The 21,246-nt window shown below is 43.4% G+C and overlaps 1 protein-coding gene across 26 annotated transcripts in view; it reads right to left on the bottom strand.

Moving 5' to 3' along the window:
• NRXN1 (neurexin 1) overlaps window positions 1-21,246 on the bottom strand; it is a 985,083-nt gene that overhangs the window by 498,577 nt on the left and 465,260 nt on the right. For 18 of the 26 annotated variants that reach the window (XM_077925450.1, XM_077925448.1, XM_077925461.1 and 15 more), the window contains 2 exons: window positions 20,540-20,743; window positions 17,298-17,324 (listed from right to left, as the gene is read on the bottom strand). In XM_077925450.1, coding sequence (XP_077781576.1) covers window positions 17,298-17,324; window positions 20,540-20,743 — 231 coding nt within the window. The remainder of the gene's footprint in view (window positions 1-17,297; window positions 17,325-20,539; window positions 20,744-21,246) is intronic. The other 8 variants (XM_077925452.1, XM_077925456.1, XM_077925465.1 and 5 more) reach the window with 1 other exon arrangement.

Raw genomic sequence — 21,246 nt, 5'->3', positions numbered from 1 at the left:
TACGAATCTCATGGAGATATCAACCTCCACTGTGAGTGTAACAGACAACAGAGGAGAAAATCCATTTCACTCCACATGTTAATATAAACCTACACAATTCACATTTACCAAATCAAAATGCAGCAAGCCTTCAAAATTCACATATTAGTGGAAAGGTTGCATAAGACTGGTGAAACCTGCTTCAATAAATTATTGTTCAATTATTGTTGTTGCACTTTTATCAAACCCTTTCTCCTAAAGGAACATGCTTTGTTTTATAAATATAAAATGCATTGTATTACGGGGAAATTGCTTTCAGAAATGTTTGTATTAGAATAAATGTGAAGTAAAATGCTGAGAATATTTTTATGAGAACTTTCCCCTTCCTCAGCTGCTTTGGAAATTTGTGACAAGCGGAATTTACGACGGGAAAAGTGAGAAGCTGAGAGGAAGCAAAACTAGCAGAACCGCCATTCCTAGGTGCATCTAAATCAGTACATTAAGCAGGAAATGGTCTTCTGAAGACTTTCAATAAGGCCTTCAAAAATGCTGAAAAATTAAATGGACAGCATTCTGTGCCCAGCTTGCAATGGGATCCGTGCCTGGATGGCAATTCTAACTATCTTGTCAAGCGTGATTTGTTACACTCATTGTGAAGTACCAGATATTAAGGAAACAGTTTACAAGGTCTCAGTAATAAGCTGCTGAATGCCTAATGGAGATAAGAAGAGATATTTCATGCATTTTAATAGGCACAAATGTAAAACATACTAGACACCGAAAAGTCATTTTAATAGAAGATTTTTTTGTTGTTGGTGGCGACACACAGTTCCAACAAGCTTTTTAATGCCATTACCTCTTCAGCAAACATATTTCCAATTGAGCTACTGATCTTATTTTCATAATGATAATGGAGAGTAACAGCTTAAAGAGCACAGGAACTAAATGCCCGCTGGGATCTTTTTATCTAGGAAAAATTCATGAAGTAGAGAATGAATTCACATATAACAAACAGTTGATGGCAACACTGAACTTTTTTTCTGCTGTGCATGACTAATGCATATTTATTTCTATATGGAAATATATTCCATGCAAAAAAAAAAAAAAAAAAAAAAACCAAAAGAATTATTTAAAGTAAACCCCTAAAAAGCCTATACTCTGAAAACACAAGAAGTACCAACAGTGGAAGATTGGCAGATGAAGATGAAGGATTTAACAGGGAGAAATGTAAAGTATTGCACTTGGGCAAAAAAAATGAAAGGCACAAATACAAGATGGGGGACACCTGGCTTGAGAGCAGTACATGTGAAAAGGATCTAGGAGTCTTGGTTGACCACAAACTTGACATGAGCCAACAGTGTGATGCGGCAGCTAAAAAAGCCAATGCAATTCTGGGCTGCATCAATAGGAGTATAGCATCTAGATCAAGGGAAGTAATAGTGCCACTGTATTCTGCTCTGGTCAGACCTCACCTGGAGTACTGTGTCCAGTTCTGGGCACCACAGTTCAAGAAGGACACTGACAAACTGGAACGTGTCCAGAGGAGGGCAACCAAAATGGTCAAAGGCCTGGAAACGATGCCTTATGAGGAACGGCTAAGGGAGCTGGGCATGTTTAGCCTGGAGAAGAGGAGGTTAAGGGGTGATATGATAGCCATGTTCAAATATATAAAAGGATGTCACATAGAGGAGGGAGAAAGGTTGTTTTCTGCTGCTCCAGAGAAGCGGACACGGAGCAATGGATCCAAACTACAAGAAAGAAGATTCCGCCTAAACATTAGGAAGAACTTCCTGACAGTAAGAGCTGTTCGACAGTGGAATTTGCTGCCAAGGAGTGTGGTGGAGTCTCCGTCTTTGGAGGTCTTTAAGCAGAGGCTTGACAACCATATGTCAGGAGTGCTCTGATGGTGTTTCCTGCTTGGCAGGGGGTTGGACTCGATGGCCCTTGTGGTCTCTTCCAACTCTATGATTCTATGATTCTATGATTTCTCGGAGCTAGTCGACCTGACGGGAAGAGTCCGCGACCAGAAGGAGGAGTACCAGGAAGAATGGGAAAAAATTAAACACTACTTAGCCAAATATGTTAAGATAACTTAATTGAAAAAGCTTGCAAATACTAGATAGGCCTAGGATTTAAATATGCAATGTGATAAATTAATATGTTGAAATGCCGAATGGGAAAGTTAGAAAGATGTTAAGTGACTAAGTTAACTTTATGAGAATATTGGTTTTGGAAAACCGTTAAAATGATATACACAGAAATTCAACCAAGCGACGAGGAAGTCGTTTAACAATGTTAATAAGATTAGTTACCATAAGGTTAGGATTTATGTTTGTTTGTTTATTTGTTTGTGTGTTTAACAATTTTGTGGAAAACTAATAAAAAAATTTGGAAAAAAGCCTATACTCTGTGAGCAAAGTAGCAGCTAGGAAAGAGAATGTCTTATTGCATTCATGCTAACTGCCACAGATTAAAGGATGGAATAGTAGGCACAATCATGCATAGAAGTTCCAAAGGAGATATCAATTGCTCATTCAGGGAATCTACTTGGTTTAAACCTTGTTTGCAAAGTTTAACCGGTATACAGTGGTACCTCGGTTTTACATACGCTTCAGGTTACTTACTCCGCTAACCCAGAAATATTACCTCAGGTTAAGAACTTTGCTTCAGGATGAGAACAGAAATTGTGCTTCGGCAGCGCGGCGGCAGCAGGAGGCCCCATTAGCTAAAATGGTACTTCAGGTTAAGAACAGTTTCAGGTTAAGAACGGACCTCCGGAACGAATTAAGTACTTAACCCGAGGTACCACTGTATAGTATATAAGACACCTCATGTCTGTGGCAAGCCATGACTCTCTCTTTCTCCCAAGAAAGCATGTGGATTCTCCAGAACACACAGTGTTTCTGACTGGGCAAACAAATACACAAGGAACATGCAAACTCTATGTAATTGAAATGATGACCGGACAAACTACTATGGATGGTGCAGAGTAGGGGTGGGGAATCTCCAGCCCATGGCGAAACCAGCAAGACTCCCAATTTGGCCCACAAGGCTTTTTCTCTCCAAACTATGTCTGGTGTGGTTTGGTGGGCTTTGGGCCTGAGTTCCTCATGGGAAAGTAGGTTGCGCAGCCAATCCCTGCAGACAGCAGCCTTGAATGCATATAATGGCAGTAAAGTCCATCGGCAGAAAACAGAAGGGAGCAGTGACCAGAAGCATAGCAGTTTTGGATTTACTTACACTTCCTCCCAGGGAACATTTGCTTATTTGCAACAGCTGGTAGGAAAAGAAGCTTGAGAAAATGGAAGAGAACGGATGCCAGGAAGGGTGGGACTGATCAACAGAGGCATTAAAAGTGAATAATAGCGAAGGAAAGGAGGCAGTGAGCTATCAGCCAAGAATTCTCAGTGATTATAGACTCTGAAATTACATCCGCAAGCTCCTTTAGTACCCTTGGGTGCAGCTCATCAGGCCCTGGAGATTTCAATTCATTTAAAGTAGCTAGGCGTTCCCTATCCACCTCTTTTCCTGTCTTGGGCCCTGCATCATTTAACCTGTTATTACTAGGCTGGGCAATGCTTTCCTTTTGGGAGAAGACAGAGGTGAAGTAGGTGCCCTGCAGTTTTGCCTTCTCTCTGTTTCTCCATCAGCATTTCTTCTCCACACAGAGGACATATTGCTTGCTTGTTCTTCCTCTCGCTTCAAACATGAAAGAAATAACGAACATTATTATCTTTAATCTGTCTTGCAAGCCTGAGCTCAATCTGAACTTTAGCCTTCCTGACCTTCTTCCTGAAACTGTTGGCTACTTATGTATACAGTGGTACCTCAGGTTACATACGCTTCAGGTTACATACGCTTCAGGTTAGAGACTCCGCTAACCCAGAAATAGTGCTTCAGGTTAAGAACTTTGCTTCAGGATGAGAACAGAAATCGTGCGGTGGCAGCAGGAGGCCCCATTAGCTAAAGTGGTGCTTCAGGTTAAGAACAGTTTCAGGTTAAGTACAGACCTCCGGAACAAATTAAGTACAGTGGTACCCCGCAAGACGAACGCCTCGCAAGACGGAAAACCCGCTAGACGAAAGGGTTTTCCGTTTTGGAGGCGCTTCGCAAAACGAATTTCCCTATGGGCTTGCTTCGCAAGACGAAAGCCCATAGGGAAATCTCCGGGACAGCGGGGAAGCACAGCGCGTCTTCCCCACTGTCCTCGGACCTCCTCCTGCCGCCTGGCTTCGGAACCAAGCTCTGATGCCGGGCGGCGGGGCGGGAACGCCTTCTCCCGCCGCCCGGCATCGGAACCAAGCTCCGATGCCGGGCGGCGGGGCCGCGAAGCCTGGGCGCGCTGATAATAATAATAATAATAATAATAAATTTTATTTATATCCCGCCCTCCCCAGCCGAAGCCGGGCTCAGGGTGGCTAACAACAATAAAACAGTACAAAAGTACAACATAAACAACATTCTAAAATCATTCATTATAAAAATTAATTAATTCAAGGCACTAGCAACCATTGGGCCAGAGCTCCGCGAAGATTGCCGAGGGAGGGAGTCAGGCTGTGCCCTGGCCAAAGGCCTGGTGGAACAGCTCTGTCTTGCAGGCCCTGCGGAAAGATGTCACCCTGGTCTCTTGTGACAGAGTGTTCCACCAGATCGGAGCCACAGCCGAAAAAGCCCTGGCTCTAGTTGAGGCCAGCCTAACTTCTCTGTGGCCTGGGACCTTCAAGATGTTTTTATTTGAAGACCGTAAGTTTCTCTGTGGGGCATACCAGGAGAGGCGGTCCCGTAGGTACGAGGGTCCTAGGCCATATAGGGCTTTAAAGGTTAAAACCAGCACCTTAAACCTGATCCTGTACTCCACCGGGAGCCAGTGCAGCTGGTATAGCACCGGGTGAATGTGATCTCGCAGCGAAGACCTCGTAAGGAGTCTCGCTGCAGCATTCTGCACCCGCTGGAGTTTCTGGGTCAGTCTCAAGGGCAGCCCCACGTAGAGCGAGTTGCAATAATCCAGTCTGAAGGTGACCGTCGCGTGGATCACAGTGGCTAGGTCAGGGCGAGAGAGGTAAGGAGCCAACTGCTTAGCTTGGCGGAGATGGAAAAATGCCGCCTTTGTTATAGCTGCAATCTGCGCCTCCATGGAAAGGGAGGTGTCGAAGATTACACCCAAACTCTTAACGGACGGTGCTGGCACTAATTGCGCCCCCGCAAGAGATGGGAGTTGCCCCCCCAATCCCATATCGCCCCGTCCCAGCCACAGGACCTCTGTCTTCGAAGGATTTAGCTTCAACCGGCTCCCACGTAACCATCCAGCCACAGCTTCCAAACATCTGGTCAGTGTGTCTGGGGCCGAGTCAGGATGGCCATCCATCAACAGATAGAGTTGGGTGTCATCGGCATACTGATGACAACCCAGCCCAAAACTCCGAACAAGCTGGGCGAGGGGGCGCATAAAGATGTTGAAAAGCATCGGGGAGAGTATCGCACCCTGAGGTACTCCACACACCAAGGAGTGGCGCGATGACAATTCCCCCCCAAGCGCCACCCTCTGTCCCCGACCAGAGAGAAACGAGCGCAGCCATTGAAGGACTATGCCCTGGATCCCCACGTCGGCAAGGCGGTGGTCCAGAAGTTCGTGATCGACCATGTCGAAAGCTGCTGATAGATCTAGAAGAATCAGCAGCCCCGACCCGCCTCGATCCAGCTGTCTACGAAGATCATCTGTTAGGGCAACCAGAGCCGTCTCGGTCCCATGACCAGTGCGGAAGCCGGACTGGAATGGATCCAGAGCCGATGTTTCATCCAGAAACCCACCAAGCTGTTCAGCAACCGCTCTCTCAATCACCTTACCCAGGAACGGAAGATTCGAAACCGGGCGGTAATTGGATAGATCTCAGCGCGCGCAGGCTTCGGCATGCTGGCAACTCTCCGCAAGCAGCGGGAGCGCTCCCACTGCTTGCGGAGAGGTCCGCGAAGCCTGTCCAGGACAGCTTTTGAAGGGGGGGGAGCAAAGACTTTCGCCCCCCCGCCCGCCTTCAGAAGAGGTCAAGGACCTCTTCTGAAGGCGGGTGGGGGGCGAAAATCGTTGCTCCCCCCCCGCCTGCCTTCAAAAGCCGTCCGGGACAGCGGAGAAACGCGCTGCCTTTCTCCGCTCTCCCGGGAAGGCAGGCAGGGGGGAGCAAAGACTTTCGCCCCGGACAGCGGAGAAGTCCTCCGCTGTCCCGGGCGATTTTAAAATGCCGCCCGCCAGCATTTTAAGATTGCCCCGGACAGCGGAGAAGTCCTCCGCTGTCCTGGGGTTTTTTAAAATGCTGGGGGTGGGAAGAAAAGCCCTAGTCCCCCCCCCCAGCCTTCAGAAGAGGTCGGGGGACAGACTGTCCCCGGACCTGGTCTGAAGGCGGTTTCCCTAGGAACGCATTAATTGATTTTCAATGCATTCCTATGGGAAACCGTGCATCGCAAGACGAAAAACTCGCAAGACGAAGAGACTTGCGGAACGAATTAATTTCGTCTTGCGAGGCACCACTGTACTTGACCTGAGGTACCACTGTACTATACCTTTGTACTTTGCCTTTTATTCCATTTCTTATACATGCCCTTCTTGGCTCTCAGCTCATCTGTAAACCATGGTGGTTTATTTAGATGCTTCCCACTTTTCTTTCTCATTGCAATTGTTTGCATTTGTGCCTGCAGTATTTCACCTCTAGGAAACTCTCATTCATCTTGAACTCCTCTTTGAGTATTTCTGACCATGGGATCTCATCCAGCAGTTCCTTAGGCTTTTTGACATCTGCATTTTTAAAGTCCAAAGTACATGTCTGACTGCACTCAGCTGTCCCTTGTCTCTGTATCATGAAACCCAAGAGGACAAGATCACATCCTCCAAGTTTTGCAGTACTTCCACCTCATTTATCAGTATTCCCCTGTTAGTGAGGCCCAAGTCCAAGATAGATTATCCCCTTGTTGCTTCTGCCAGCTTCTGGGAAATGAAACTGTCAATGAGGCTATTGAAGAATTTGTTGTACCTTACATTCTTGGCAGAGTTTCAGTTGCAGCAGATATCAGAGAAACTGAAATCTCCCATGACTACAATATCTCTCCTTTTTAAATGTTTGGCAATCAGCTCTAGGAAGGCATCACACAAGTCTTTGGTCAGGCTTGGAGGTCTGTAGCAGAAACCTGCAGTAAGGTCACTTACTGATGATTTGAAAAATGCATGAGACGTAAAAAAAAATACCCATTTTGTCCTTTGTCATTTCACCTTTGCCCTAATGTATCCTCGTTCTTACTAATACAATCTTTCTTTTTTTCTTCCAATTAGCATCTGCTTAGGTTTCAGGTCCCATAAATGCTCATTATGCAGTCATATTTTCTGTTGAAGCTTCTCATGGAATTAATGGCCTTTAAAAAAGAGAATTAATCCAATAATTATGTGACCCAACGTTCCACATGTCGCCTGATGTATCCCCAGAGGAAGAGGAAGAACCCCGTTCATTCTATTATTGGACATCTCCCTGTTATTGTAAACAAGTGCCTACAGAAAATGCATTCTGAAACTTTTTGTAATTGCGTAGAAGACAACTGGCATCTTTTCTCACCCTTGGAGAAAAACTGCATGTGCTCATCTACACCAGCGAAGGTACAAGAACCTTCAGTGCATCTGATAGGGTTTTGTTTCTTTGAAAAAGAGTGTTGACAGACCTGAGAAAGCTCTTTGAATGTTCAACTTAATGCTCGAAGAGCACAAATGCAAGCTGTACTCCAGCGTATACCTGCTTGACTCCCCAAGACTAAACAAAAACAAATCACCTTGGGGCAGTTCCAACACAGGTCCAAAGATCTCACTGGGCCACCTAACCAATGTCTTATTTCCTGCCTGGGAATCATGAGTCTAGCCAATCATTCCCTGGCTGGGGGGGAGGGGGGAGGTTGGTGTGTCATTTGACACTAGAGAAGAGCTTTCCAAACTTTTCATGTTGGTGACACAGTTTTTAGACATGCATCATTTTGCAACACAGCAATTCAGTTTTACTAGCAAACTGGAGGTGGAACTAATCCCTTTGCAGCATTTGCGTGACACACCCAAACGTTGCAGCCAACACACCAGCATGTCGCAACACACAGTTTGGAAAGCTCTGCACTAGAGAATAAGAATAAGAACGTTCTTATTTATATTCCGCCCATCTGACTGGGTTACCCCAGCCACTCTGGGTGGCTTCCATCAAAATAAAAAACAAACAAACAGATGGGCTGCATGTCAGGATTCTGCCATCTTTCTTGGGGTACACCAATAACTATTTTTCCATCCATTTCCACAAGGTTGAAATATTTTTGAGCTTTGGATATTGGGAGTGTGGTAGCACCCCACATAGAGCTGTGAGATGATGGAAGAAGAAAAAGAAGAAGAAGAAGGGCCTGCATCAGGTTGACTATGGTATGGTTTGATGATCAAGCTAACAATTTGAACAGGTGTGCCCGGGTTTCCACCTCATTCCTATTCCATTTTGTAAGAAAGCAGCATCTCCTGCTAAATATTAAGTGTTCTTCACCTTTGGGTGTCTAGATAATAATTGTTGCTTTCCTTGAACCATTCATTCTTGCTTCTGTGCCGTCTTGAAAATGCATTCCGCATACACCAGAAGAATAAAACTATGCATGGGAGCATAGGAACATAAACAGTTGCCTCATACTGAATCAGACTGAATTCTTTACATTGACTAGCTGTGACTTCCAAGGAGCTTCAGGTAGAATCTGGAGATGTTGGAGACTGAAGCTGGGCCCTTTGGCAGGCAAAGCAGATGCTCTGCCACTGAGCTACAGATGGTTTTTTATACCCGAGTAGAGATTTTATGACGGGATGTGGGTGGCACTGTGGGTTAAACCACAGAGCCTAGGACTTGCCAATCAGAAGGTCGGCGGTTCGAATCCCCACGATGGGGTGAGCTCCCATTGCTCAGTCCCTGCTCCTGCCAACCTAGCAGTTCGAAAGCACATCAAAAGTGCAAGTAGATAAATAGGGACTGCTCCGGCGTTTCCGTGTGCTGCTCTGGTTTGCCAGAAGCGGCTTAGTCATGCTGGCCACATGACTCAGAAGCTGTACGCCGGCTCCCTCGGCCAATAAAGTGAGATGAGCGCCGCAACCCCAGAGTCAGTCACGACTGGACCTAATGGTCAGGGGTCCCTTTACCTTTACCTAGAGATTTTATGACCATGTTTCTGGCAAAAAAAATCAGAGAAATCTACTGATCTTTGAATTTGGTTGGCATCCCCTTCCTTCTGTTCTCTTACTTTGATACCAATATCTGAGCAGTGGTAGCAAGATCTGAACTTGTAGCTTGCATGAACCGGAGCTGGTTTTAATGATATGATCTTTTACGCTTATATCAGACACAACAGGAAAATCAAAACTGCATATCTACCAACCAAGCATGTAACGTAATTTGCTGCATTCTGAGGCTTTTTATTTACTCGGGGGGGGGGGGGGGGCAGATACTTTTATTCTGCCCAATCCATGCAGCAAATCCTATAAGGATAACACATGGATAATGTATTAGTCAATTTGATCATCAAATGAGATTTTGCAGTTTCCGCAGGAGAATGGATGGCAGTCTCTTATGTGCCCAGTGCATTACTGAAAGCTTGAGATATCAGGGAGATGAATGGTCTTTATTAAGTTTCTGCCTCTCTCAGAGATGCAAGCTGAGAAATGTGTTGCGTCTGAACTGCGTGTTTGATCTTCCATCCACTTATCTTTCCCTAGCATTTGCCAATAAGATAATAGAGGTGGAAACTGCTTGGGTGGCCTGAGGATTGCAGAAATTCTTGCAAGTGAAAATTGCAAGGCACTTGCAAAGGGGCATGCCATATGAGCGAATCAGGCCTCCTCACAGCTCCTTCCCAATGCCCTGTTGCCATGGCCACTGCCTAACCCTAGACCATATGACAAGCTGCAACTGGGCTGCAATTGGGGAGCTATGACATGTGAAGCAAGACAGTAACCAAATTCTGTATGGAATGGCTGAGCCATTCCAAACTGTACCGATTTGGAAGGAAACAAACAAATGGCATTATCCATTTATAAATCTCAGCAAGTTTTGGTTACTTAGAATTCCTGAGCTGGGTATCTTCTGCTAGTGAGTCAATGACAGTTGATTAAGCATGCAGGCCCTCTCAGCAATCTAGGAAACGGAGCACGGAGCAGACTCAAAGCACTGAAATCACTCTTGGGGAAACACTTCCACTGATCACTGCTACAGTCTTGAAAGTGAAGAAACGGGTCCAGTAATGTCAAACACTGACATCTGGTACTGTTGATCAATGTTGATGTGGCTCCCTCCATTGGTTAGGCCCTGGGTAATCCCCTACTCACCCAAGTAAAGTTCCTGCACCTGTTTTGGGGCCTTCCCTTCCTTGCTTCCTTTTGTAGAGGGCAGAACTTCAGGTGTGTCACGCAGCATGGAGGAGGCATGAAAGGAAGGGCAACAGAAGATGCAGCTTGTCTTCTGCTTCAGTAGCCAAACTAAGATGGAGCGAGTGCTAGTTTTGGTTTGGCAAGACCTAGTTTTGACTCCCCTCTCAACCATCACACTCACTGGGTATCTTGGTATCACTGTCAGCCTCAACTGGCATTTCTGATGATGGGATGGTCTCCCTGAAGGAAAGGTGAGATAAAAATATAAGAGCAATAGCATAAAGGTATGGAGAGAATCTCCTGGCTGCAACCTGGAATACCTTCTTGTTTAACTTCTCCGAAACCTCAGCTGAAATCAACCACTGCATTCAGAAGGGGACAGAACACGTCATTATAACCAATCTCTAAATTAAGCCACCTGGGAGACTGATTTAGGGTTTCTCATGATGACATTTTAGCAGTGGCCTTTTCGGACTGACACGGCTGTGCTTACATGTAGATAAGATCACATTCCAAACAACGCAAAAAGTGAAAGATCAGAGTTTGACATTTATTGCTGGCCATTTGTCACTTTAAAAGTAGCACAAAAGTTGAAAAGCTTGGCTGTCGTATAGAAAATAGACTCTCCGTTTCATGACAGTGATATATATCAAAATGCCTTGCTACGCACCATTAATCTCTCACAACGAAGAATGGGCATCGCTCCATACTAGTGGCCCCTTCAAGTTCTAACAAGCCAGCTTCAGAAGCCTTGAACCACTTGAGAGAAACACATAGTATTATTTCAGCAAGAAGCAGAGGAACTGCAGAAACTCCTGCAACACTGCAGGAAGCACTCAAATTAGTGGCCTAAAGAGAATGCCCACCATTAGAAGCGACACAGTGCTGACATACAAATCAAGCACACATGAACGGAAGCATAACAAATGAAAAGGAAAACATGCAATGCTTCCTTCCATCACCCAAAAGTGCCTATTAAAAAAAACAAAAAAAAAAAAAAAACAGATCCAATAATGAAGAGGGGAAAGCAGCAAAGTGGATGCAAAAAATATCTCTGAGTATCAGCTGAGGCCTACTGAGACCTGACAATTATGGAAGAGAGCTTTTCAGTCAGCGAGAGCCAGAGGAAGTGGGATAATAGGCAAAATATCTGCCTGTGTGCGCTTTTTAATTGAAAGTGCAATCTTCAAGTACAACCCATTAAGTATTGCTCCATTTCAAGTCCCATTAAAGAAAGGTAGCTGTAGAGGAGAGTAGCGAACACATGGGTCGCTTGAGCACTGCTGTCCGCAGGGAAGGAAGTGACTGGAGAACGGAAAGGAAACAAAGAGGTTTGTTGCACAGAGGAAGAGGTGGGCGGATGTCGTGAGCCACCTTGCCTACATGTGCAGAAGGCCAGTCAAGGGAACAACGTCTGGCACTGACTCATGCCTCAGTTCAAAGGTAGATTGTTAAAAGGGAGGAGAACACGGCAGCGTATGTGTTTTAAGGCCTGTAGTACAAATTGGCCTTGCATAACAACAGCAACAAAAGACTTTGCCGTATTTGTTCTCCTATCAACTTATGACAAGGGAGCAGTTTCCAGAAAAGAAGTGGGAGAGATTCTGCGGTTGCCATCAGGAGATGTTTGGTGTCACCTGCATTGTCCTAGGAGCCTTCATAAGGGAGTTGCTTAATGGAGACTTTGTCTTGATCTGTTTATAGGTTGTGGGCTTACTTAAATGTTTATATATGTTAAATGAACTGTAAATGGTTGAGTCATTGTCTGTTTCCAGTGTTACGTTGCACTGATACTGTATGTTTGATTATGCATTGTCATTGAATTACAGTATTTAGACTTTGATACTATTATTATTATTTTGTGAACCACTTTGAGCACAGATTTATTTGTGGGAAAATGTGGTATGTAAATAAATTGGCAACGGTAAAGACATTCAGCTGCATTCTCCAACGTGGCTTTCCAGTTCCTTTTATAGCTGGAAAGCATTTTCACAGAATTATTGCATACAAAGTGATAGGCATGGATATAGTGAAGGAAAACCAACCTAACAGCCACAGTGTAGGAGCAAATGTTTGCATTGTATTTTATTCCATTGGCTGATACATTACCCGCTTGAATCTCCATGACACACTCTGGTCCAGTCTTGCTGTTCCTTCTGTTAATTCTCTTTCAATGGCAGTTTCACTGTTCAGCCATGTTCCAGGTGATCCCATGTAGCTACTTCCATCTTTGTACCTGTAGTTCTATCTGGGTGTCCCTAAGCTACAGGAACATGGAGTTTGCTGGAAGGACCAATGTTGGGAATGCTATGAATGACTTTGGTGCATTCACAACAAAACTCCAACATTTGGTGCTGGAAATGGCCGTAATTATTTACGCCTTCTTGACAACTGGTGGCAGTGTTTACATGACCAGGGAAACACATAGTAATAGTCATTGACAGTAGATTTGTTTCCTGTCCTGTCTTTAATAATGCTTGAGTGATACCTGGTCACTGAAATTGTAGATTCCTAAGTATGCATTGCTTACCTACAACTCAACATACTTAACTGAAGCAGAAAGTCAGTGTGGTTTTATCATAAGAGGAAATCTATGGTGGAGCTGAAATAAATGCATTCACCAGAATTCTGTATGTATACTTATCTCAAACAGTCTGTAGATATTCTTACAATATTTCCCTAAATATTCACTGGAGATTTGCTATCACCACTTGTCATACTAGTACATTTGATAACAGTATTTGATGCCTGACAGTACAAACAAAATGATATTTAGCATGTGACAGCATACTGGAGATAAAATGCAATGGCATTTGGTATTTTATATTATTTGACAGCTGACAGTTTTTGATGCCTGCTAAAATGGAAACATTTAAGAGACGTCGGAAAGTTCTGAGGTAAAATGATTTTAATTCTGAATTTAAAACATTTCAAATTTGGGGTGGATTTCAAATATTTGCAAACGATCATTTCAGCTCCTGTTTATAATGATTTGCTTCTATCAAAACATGGAAAGAAGAAACTGCAAAGGAGTCTGAAATGAAGGTGTGACAAAAGAGAGACCACTACATGAAAACCAACCATGTCCCTTAGCTTGTTTTATGTCTGGGGACTCATGTTAACAGTTTCAAAGTTTTACCCAGATCACGTAGCTAACTTAACTGCAACTTACTTACATTCACCTTTTGACTCAGCGCTCTAATCGTGGGACGAGCAAAGACACAACTGCCATAGCAGCCATGACTAAAACACACAATCAAAACCTTATTCTCCCCACCTTACATGCAGTTAACAGATGAAGGGCCAATGTGCATGTACAGTTAACCTGCTTGTTGCACACCTACCAGGCCTACTGATTCCTAGCATCCTCATTCCATAAATGAATAGAATCATTCACGTAGTGCACACAGAACATGAAAGCACTTTGCCACTTAAGTTCCAGCTCTTAAGCAAGTGCTGTATGCTACCAAGTCAGGTGCAGGGAACATATGGCTCCCTAGGATTTGCTGAAATACAATTCCCATCACCCCTGGCAATTGTCCATACTTGCTAGGACTGCTGGAAGTTGTAGTTCACCAACAATTGCTGGTCAAAAGGTTCCCCAACTAAGTCATATTCAGAATAAAGCCATTGAAACTAAACACAGCTGAAGTCTGTTGTTTTCAATGGGTCTAACTCAGTATACGCCTTTGCTGGATATAACCCATATTCTGGTGTACTCCGCGGTTGTTCTCCACAGGTTTTTTTTTGCTCATAGAAAGGCATTATGGGTATCCCATAGGAAATCTAAGTCTCCTATACCACCTGCCATTAGCTCCACAGAACAAATGCACTTCTCAGCAATAACAAAAGTCATTTATTGTGCTTGTGGTGAACTGTTGCTTTTTGTTATACCTGTGACTTTACACTTGCATTGAGGTTTGTTTGCAATGCCAGAGACGTATTTTTTTAAAAAAATATCAACAATATGCTCTTTTTCTCTTGAATGACTACGATTCTGACACAAATTTTGAAACCTTTCTTGCGGGAGGGCAATTTCTGATTTAAATAGTATTTTCCACCTTCTTGGTACATCACTATTTAAATTGTCACTAGGTAATTCTGTGCTTTGGAAAATATTAAACTTACTTTTTATACAATGCATGTGTTATATTTGAATGTGAACTACAAGAATGCTTGAGATTGAGAACTACGGTCAATATTTCAATGATGATAATTAATAATGATACTTCTGTTCCCGTTAGCTATTTTTCTCCACTCTAGTTTCTATTTTGTTGTATCACATACAGAAAGACCTGTAATTCAGTTTGCCTCACCGAAAGAAGGCAACTGGATGAAAGGCACACATTTTGTTGTTGTTGTTGTTTTGCACTGCAAACAAGTGATCTCACATTCCAAGTATTTCCAAACCAACCAACCAACCTGAAACTAGAAAACCCAAAGAGATTTGAGACTGATGTTTTTGGCAGTAATCCATCAAATGTTCGCCTGCTGTCAAACGCAGCAAGTAAGCACCATTGCAGTGAACTGGAATTGAATAGCAGTATGTTTCCTGAATGGAAATTCAAAACATGTTCCAGCCAAAGTTAACTACTTTTGAGCCCACTTACCTTCCATGGGAGAGCTAAGGTTATATTTAAGTCTCTCCCACAGAAATCAATGGGGAAAAGAAGCTTTGACTCAATCATGCCTCAGTCACTTGGTTTAAAACAAGGGCATGATAGCTACTTTTGTCCCACAACGTCTGCAACATTTAACACTCTCTCCCCACACCTCTGCCCACCACAAAAGGAAAACTAGAATGTACTGTACTTACTATAGAAAGTTTGGGAGGTCCACAGACTCAAAATAAAATCACAGTCCACAATCCTCTTTCAGAACATAGCATCTTAATCCAAATAATATCAGAAAGGTTAAAAATTTATCAAGCATGATGTAAGACACGTAGGAAAAAAAACCAATTCAGTCTAAGAGATCTTATATATTTAGTGTGTAAAAGAAGCCATCACACAAATATAATCTTGCGGGACATAAAAAATATCAATGACAGCACACCCTCTTTATTTGGAATAGGGAGTTCAATTCTTGGTTTGTAAGAATATCAACAATGGAAGAATAATGTGGGGGGAAACATTGCAAGTGGTGGCAGAGGCAAAAATCTACCACCACTTGCACTCAGTGGGTGCATCAAGTGCAATAGCGGTTTGCAATGTTTCTGTAAATCAACCAACCATTTTTTCTCACCACTGTTTGAGGTTCACATCATTGTTTGCTGGTCTGAAGATGGGCCCTGCCCTCCTTCCTAATTCCTTTCATGGGTAGGCAAACTAAGGCCCAGGGGCCGGATCCAGCCCAATCACCTTCTAAATCTGGCCTGCGGACGGTCCAGGAATCAGCATGTTTTTATATGAGTAGAATGTGTCCTTTTATTCAAAATGCATCTCTGGGTTATTTGTGGGGCCTGCCTGGTGTTTTTACATGAGTAGCATGTGTGCTTTTATTGAAAATGCATCTCTGGGTTATTTGTGGGGCATAAGAATTCGTCCATTTATTATTTTTTTCCAAAATATAGTCCGGCCCCCCACAAGGTCTGAGGGACAGTGGACTGGCACCCTACTGAAAAAGTTTGCTGACCCCTGTGACCTTGATGCTACCGATAGTTGGGACCATGCATTGAACAACCAGGGTTCCCACACAGTCCCCCTCACCTGCCACCTTAAATTAACAAAGGCTGTGGACAAAAGCTACTGGTGTGAACCTCAATCAATAGATCAATCTGTTAAAGTTCTACCTGGCTTTTGTTGTTGTTCAACGCTGCATAAACAGATTTTGATATATCACACTGTGAAAGTTCATTTCAATATGTATATATTTGGAGGGCTGGGGGATGGGAACCCGTGTACAGTGCAATCCAATACATATCCACCTAGAAGTAAGTTCCACTGAGCTCAGTGGAATTTACTCCCAGCATACAAAACTGCAGACTTATTGAGCAATCATAACTTCCAACTGGAAAAAAAGTGGGACTGACAGGGCTGGCCCAAGACGTTTTGGCATCTGAGGCGAACCACAAAATGGTGCCATTGCAGCCACTGCCAGGGAAGAAAGGGGGAGTGAGGATACCTTAAAAATGTATGAAGTACTTCCTTTGGACTTCTAGATTGCTGTTTCTTCTCTATGGTTGTGGCCTCTTCAATCCTCCCACTGCACAACACCAAGCAGAACCAGACATAGGTGCCATCTTAAGCCAAATATTGTGGGTGCCCATGACCAAGGGCTTCAACTTTGCCCATTGACTTTGTGGGCGCCCAGCACCCACAGCCTCCTGGAGTTGGCTCCAGTGGAAAGAGGACTACATTCACAATCAAGTTCTGTTGTGTGTGTTGTGTTGTTTTTTATTATGTGTTTCTAATTTGTTTGAGAAAATTTCAATATAAATCTTTTTAAAAAAACAAAAAGGCAGATAATTCCACAGTAATTGAGAAATATTAGGGGTATACAGTCATCCTTTCCTCACATACAAGACATATTTAGTCTTACTGGAACACAGGGGCAAAACTTCCACAATTGCTTTGACTTTTAGGGAAACTGAAGGATGCTCTGCAGATGACGGAAGACTTGTGACTATGCCTGATTCTTTAAACTGTCCATGAAACTCCTTAGATGTTTGGCCTGAAATTTCAGGGGGTGGGGTGGGAATGGGGACAAGCAACTCTAGGGCAGGTAAGGCAAGCCATGTGCGATGATTTCTTTTCACACCCATGGAATTTGCTACGTCTTTTTTCAAATGCAAGTCATTTTAAGTATGCAAACAAAAACAAAAAAAGGATGCACACCGTGTCTTAATCTAAAGTTTGTGAATATTGCATAAATGGAGGAACAATAAGTTTAAAAATTTTGAATAGGCACTTACTGGAATTACAGTTAATCCTGATACAGTCTAGATGGGGAAGAATAGATGAGAAATGAAAATTTATCCTTCAAAGTAATAGCTGCAGACATCCAATAAAATCACAGTCCACCCTTCCGGGGACAGACACATGCAAACATGGCCACTGCGTGTTCAGATTCTTTCGGTATTGCCATAGAACGCAGATATATGGTGATAAAAAACTTTATAAATAGAAGTGAGTAGAAATAGAGGATAAAAAAAATATGGCCAATTTCAAACAAAGCTACATGGTGACAAATCTAAGTGGGGAATAAAGGCTTGTGGAGAAACTGGTCCAGATACTGGATTTAAGCTGGCTGCCACTTTCTCCCCCATATATGAAAGAACAAATTAATCTTCTCAATTTTAATTTAAAAAATAATAAAAGTGCTCCGTCACAATGGGGAATAGTACAAGCCAAGCCAATAATCACACATTCTGGATCACAGTTAATGCCTCAAAGGAGGATGCAACTTTAAAAGCTTAAAATTGTAATTGTAATATTCCAACCACCTTAGATGGTCTCTCAATCCTTGGAAATACCCTTCGCTTTTACTGAAGTCGTTGAATAAACATAGGAAAAGTGACATCGCCATCTCCTCTAGAAATCTCTTATTTTAATAGATTATAGCGAAGCAATATTATAATTTGCTTTTTGACTTTTGAGAGGATGCTTTTCGACATCTCTCTTGTGAGCGTTAGCAAATTTATTCCCGCCTTCGTGGTGAATAACAGGCGGGGCAATGCTTTTATTTTATTTGTAATGTAAGGGAAATGTGCACTTTGTACGGGCAAATTGAAACACCCTTCTCAAATTAGCAGCATACTCATTTGTTCCTCTACATGGTCTTTGAGGATCATCAATATTATTGCTTTTATTTCTTAAAAAATAACAACCTAGATTTTGTTTCCATGTAGCTGAGTTTGTCATGTGTCGTCAACCGCATCAGAAAAGTGGTGGCAAACAGCCAAGGCACATCACCTACATGCCTCTGTCTACAGAAAGCTTTCTTGAAAGAGCCCTCTCCTGGCCACTATCCTACAACCATCAAGACTATTAAAATAATGCATCGGCTTGCAGGAACTCCAAAATGTCACTAGAGGGCTCTATCTGAAGCTAAAGAAAAGTGTCCTTGTTTGATCTCCCTATTGCAGAATCGAATTAATATAATCAAAATTCAATTATCTTGCATTCCTATACAAAAAATGGATTTTGAATATATCACTCTGCCCTGCTAGCTTCTGCAATTTAAAAGCAAAATTACGCCGGAGCGAAGGGTTTTGTTTTGTTTTGTTTTGTTTTGTTTTAAACGCTGTACAAAAAGTCCTGAAAATAATCTCTCTCACATACACAAAAAAAGGAAGTCCTTCTGGTAAACTTGCATTTGGTTCCTCGGTGAATAAAGCAACGATCAATTATTTCTAAATGCTATAAAAAAAACCTAGGAAAGCATGATATTATTTCTGCAGGAGAGCTTATGTGGTTTGTGTTCACATGGCTGTTTGCTGAGGGCCGCAGACTTTGGGCATTGAAGGGTCGTGTTATTTGTGACACACACACACAAGATCACTATGAAGTTGTAGCGGGGGGAGTTCTAAAAAAAATCAAATTAAATCAAAGGAGGGAGGGAGATGGATTTGAGAGTATGCAATGTCAGGCTGCTCTATAGAGAAGACCAGAAACAAACAAAAATGTGGCTTGCAATCAGGTTTCTGTTGCTTGAGTATCTTTTATGTGTTCTAACACATTAAGCCAAAATCAAGTACAACATGCTGGAAAGGGCTTAATAGCTTGCTGGTTTTTAACAGAGTTGGTTCTGATTATATGCTGGGGCAAACTCAGTTCGCATGAGCAAACTGTTCGGGACAACAGTGTGATTTTGGGCTGTGCACACATCACCGGCTTAAAATGCAGCAAGTTTGTTTTCCCTACAGCTGAGCTTCAAATCACATTTGCAAGACACTGTACACATCATTACGGCCAGATGTGTTTGGAAATCGCTCGTTGTGTGTCGACTCCAGGATCCTCTTTTTGTGTGTGCATTTCCCCACTCGTGTGTGTGTGTGTGTGTGTGTGTGTGTGTGTGTGTGTGTGTGTGATTAGGGCTAGTGTGCTAATAACTCAATTTCCCTTTCCTAGAGCTTCTTTTCAGAAGGAATAGAAAAATCTGAAGCTGTGTCATATTGGTGTAAGGCTACAGTCTCTTGTAAAGGTAGACCCCCCAGGTTGTGGGTTGTTCATCCTGGTATTTCCTTTTGCAAAGAAAGATTCCCAGGCCGTGTGTCTCAGGCTTGATCAACCTGGTGCACACAGCTAGGCTGTTGTTGAAAGTTCACTATCCAGTTCCAAACCAGCTTGTAAAAAGGACATGCAGATCTTCACATTCCTTCTGTTCTCAAATTGGATTAAAGCAGGTCTGGGATGGGGGAAGCTAATCAAAACACAGTACTTCTCAAGAAACTACAGGGCAGATGTGAATTGTGGCTAACACCATGTGTACACGGCTTCACAAACCAGCCGTGTGAACACAATGGATGCAGAGTCAACCGGAGTGTGTACACAGCCTCAGAGTCCCAAATGTACATGAGCACCACTTATCATGAAAAGAACGGAATGGCAGCTCTGACTTTAAACTGCTTGTGTGCGTGGACTGCCTGGTTGGGGCAGGGGAGCTTTTCCCAGTTGCCACCCTGCACCCCCTTGGCATCAGAAGAACTGACTCTCTGGGAACCCAAATCCAGTGCTCCACAGAAGCTGCATGAAACATTGCGCATGAAGCTTGCATGCGCAATGCAGACACACCAACAGAGCTTCGCCAGCACCCAGGGGCATGTGTTTTGGACTAGGATTTACTTGTGTAATGCAGCAATATGGGAAATTCTGGGCTGAGACACCCACCTTGTTGGGTAAGATGCTAACAAAACAAAAACAGGTTGCCTGCTAATGCTGGTGGTCTTCTCTTTTTAGAACAGACTGCGGTTCAGAATTAATAATGGTGGGTTATGGTGGAGTGTGTAAAGATGAAATTAAACTCAACGAATAATGAACTTATGTATGTTGCAAATATATGTATATGCATGAGAACTGCATATATATATTTCTGTTTCATTTGATTTTTCAGTGGCCAACAGGCTGTTGAATAGGTGTTTGCAGGCAAAGACGCACACCAAAAAAGGATGTTGGAGATGTTAACTTCAGGGTGGGAGTTGGGGAGGGACGTTACCTAGGTTGACTGTTAGCTTAACTCGTCCTGCATCCAGTTCCAAACGCAGCGTGTCAGCAGATTCCCTCGAAGTGGTGGCCATTAGAATGCCATACGCTCGCTGAGACCTGAACCGCAAGGACACATCTTCTGCCTCGGTGTGCATCACCACGGGGAGTTGTATTTTCATAAACATGCTTCCGTCGTAGCTTAAAACGGTTGCCTCTGGAAAAGGACAAGAGGGAAGATTGAGAGGGAATTACAAGCCTGTGTTTCTGCATGCAAGCGAATGCCACGAGTCGCAGCGTCAAAAAAACTGCTGAGTCAAGCAGGGCCAGCCCAAGTATTTTGGAACCTGAGGTATTAAGTTGCGAGTGGACATAGCGGATGACACAGAGATTTCTCCAAGTGGTTCTTTATAGTAAGCTGGAACTGAACTGAACTGCAAACAGCTCAGCCGGCCTGCTTTTATAGGCAGCCGGCTGTCAACATTGTAACAACAACAACCCAGGATTTCCTGCCTAAATTAGCTTATGTGGACCTGAGTGAAAACTACCGTATATACAGAATACCCCCTGGTGGCCAGGGTGAGAACTTCAATACATAACATGAGGCACTCCTCCCTCCCTGCCAGAGAAGAAGGGGTGAGTGAAGATCTACGCCAGAAACAAGGGCAGAATACACACCAGGAAGTAGGCTGGGAGGATACCAGCAGTGCCTCCTATTCA

The sequence above is a fragment of the Podarcis muralis genome, chromosome 3 (assembly GCF_964188315.1).
Source record: "Podarcis muralis chromosome 3, rPodMur119.hap1.1, whole genome shotgun sequence".
NCBI classification, from domain to species: domain Eukaryota; kingdom Metazoa; phylum Chordata; class Lepidosauria; order Squamata; family Lacertidae; genus Podarcis; species Podarcis muralis.
Note: the sequence above shows the minus strand (reverse complement) of the source record. Positions and strands in the feature narration are given on the sequence as shown.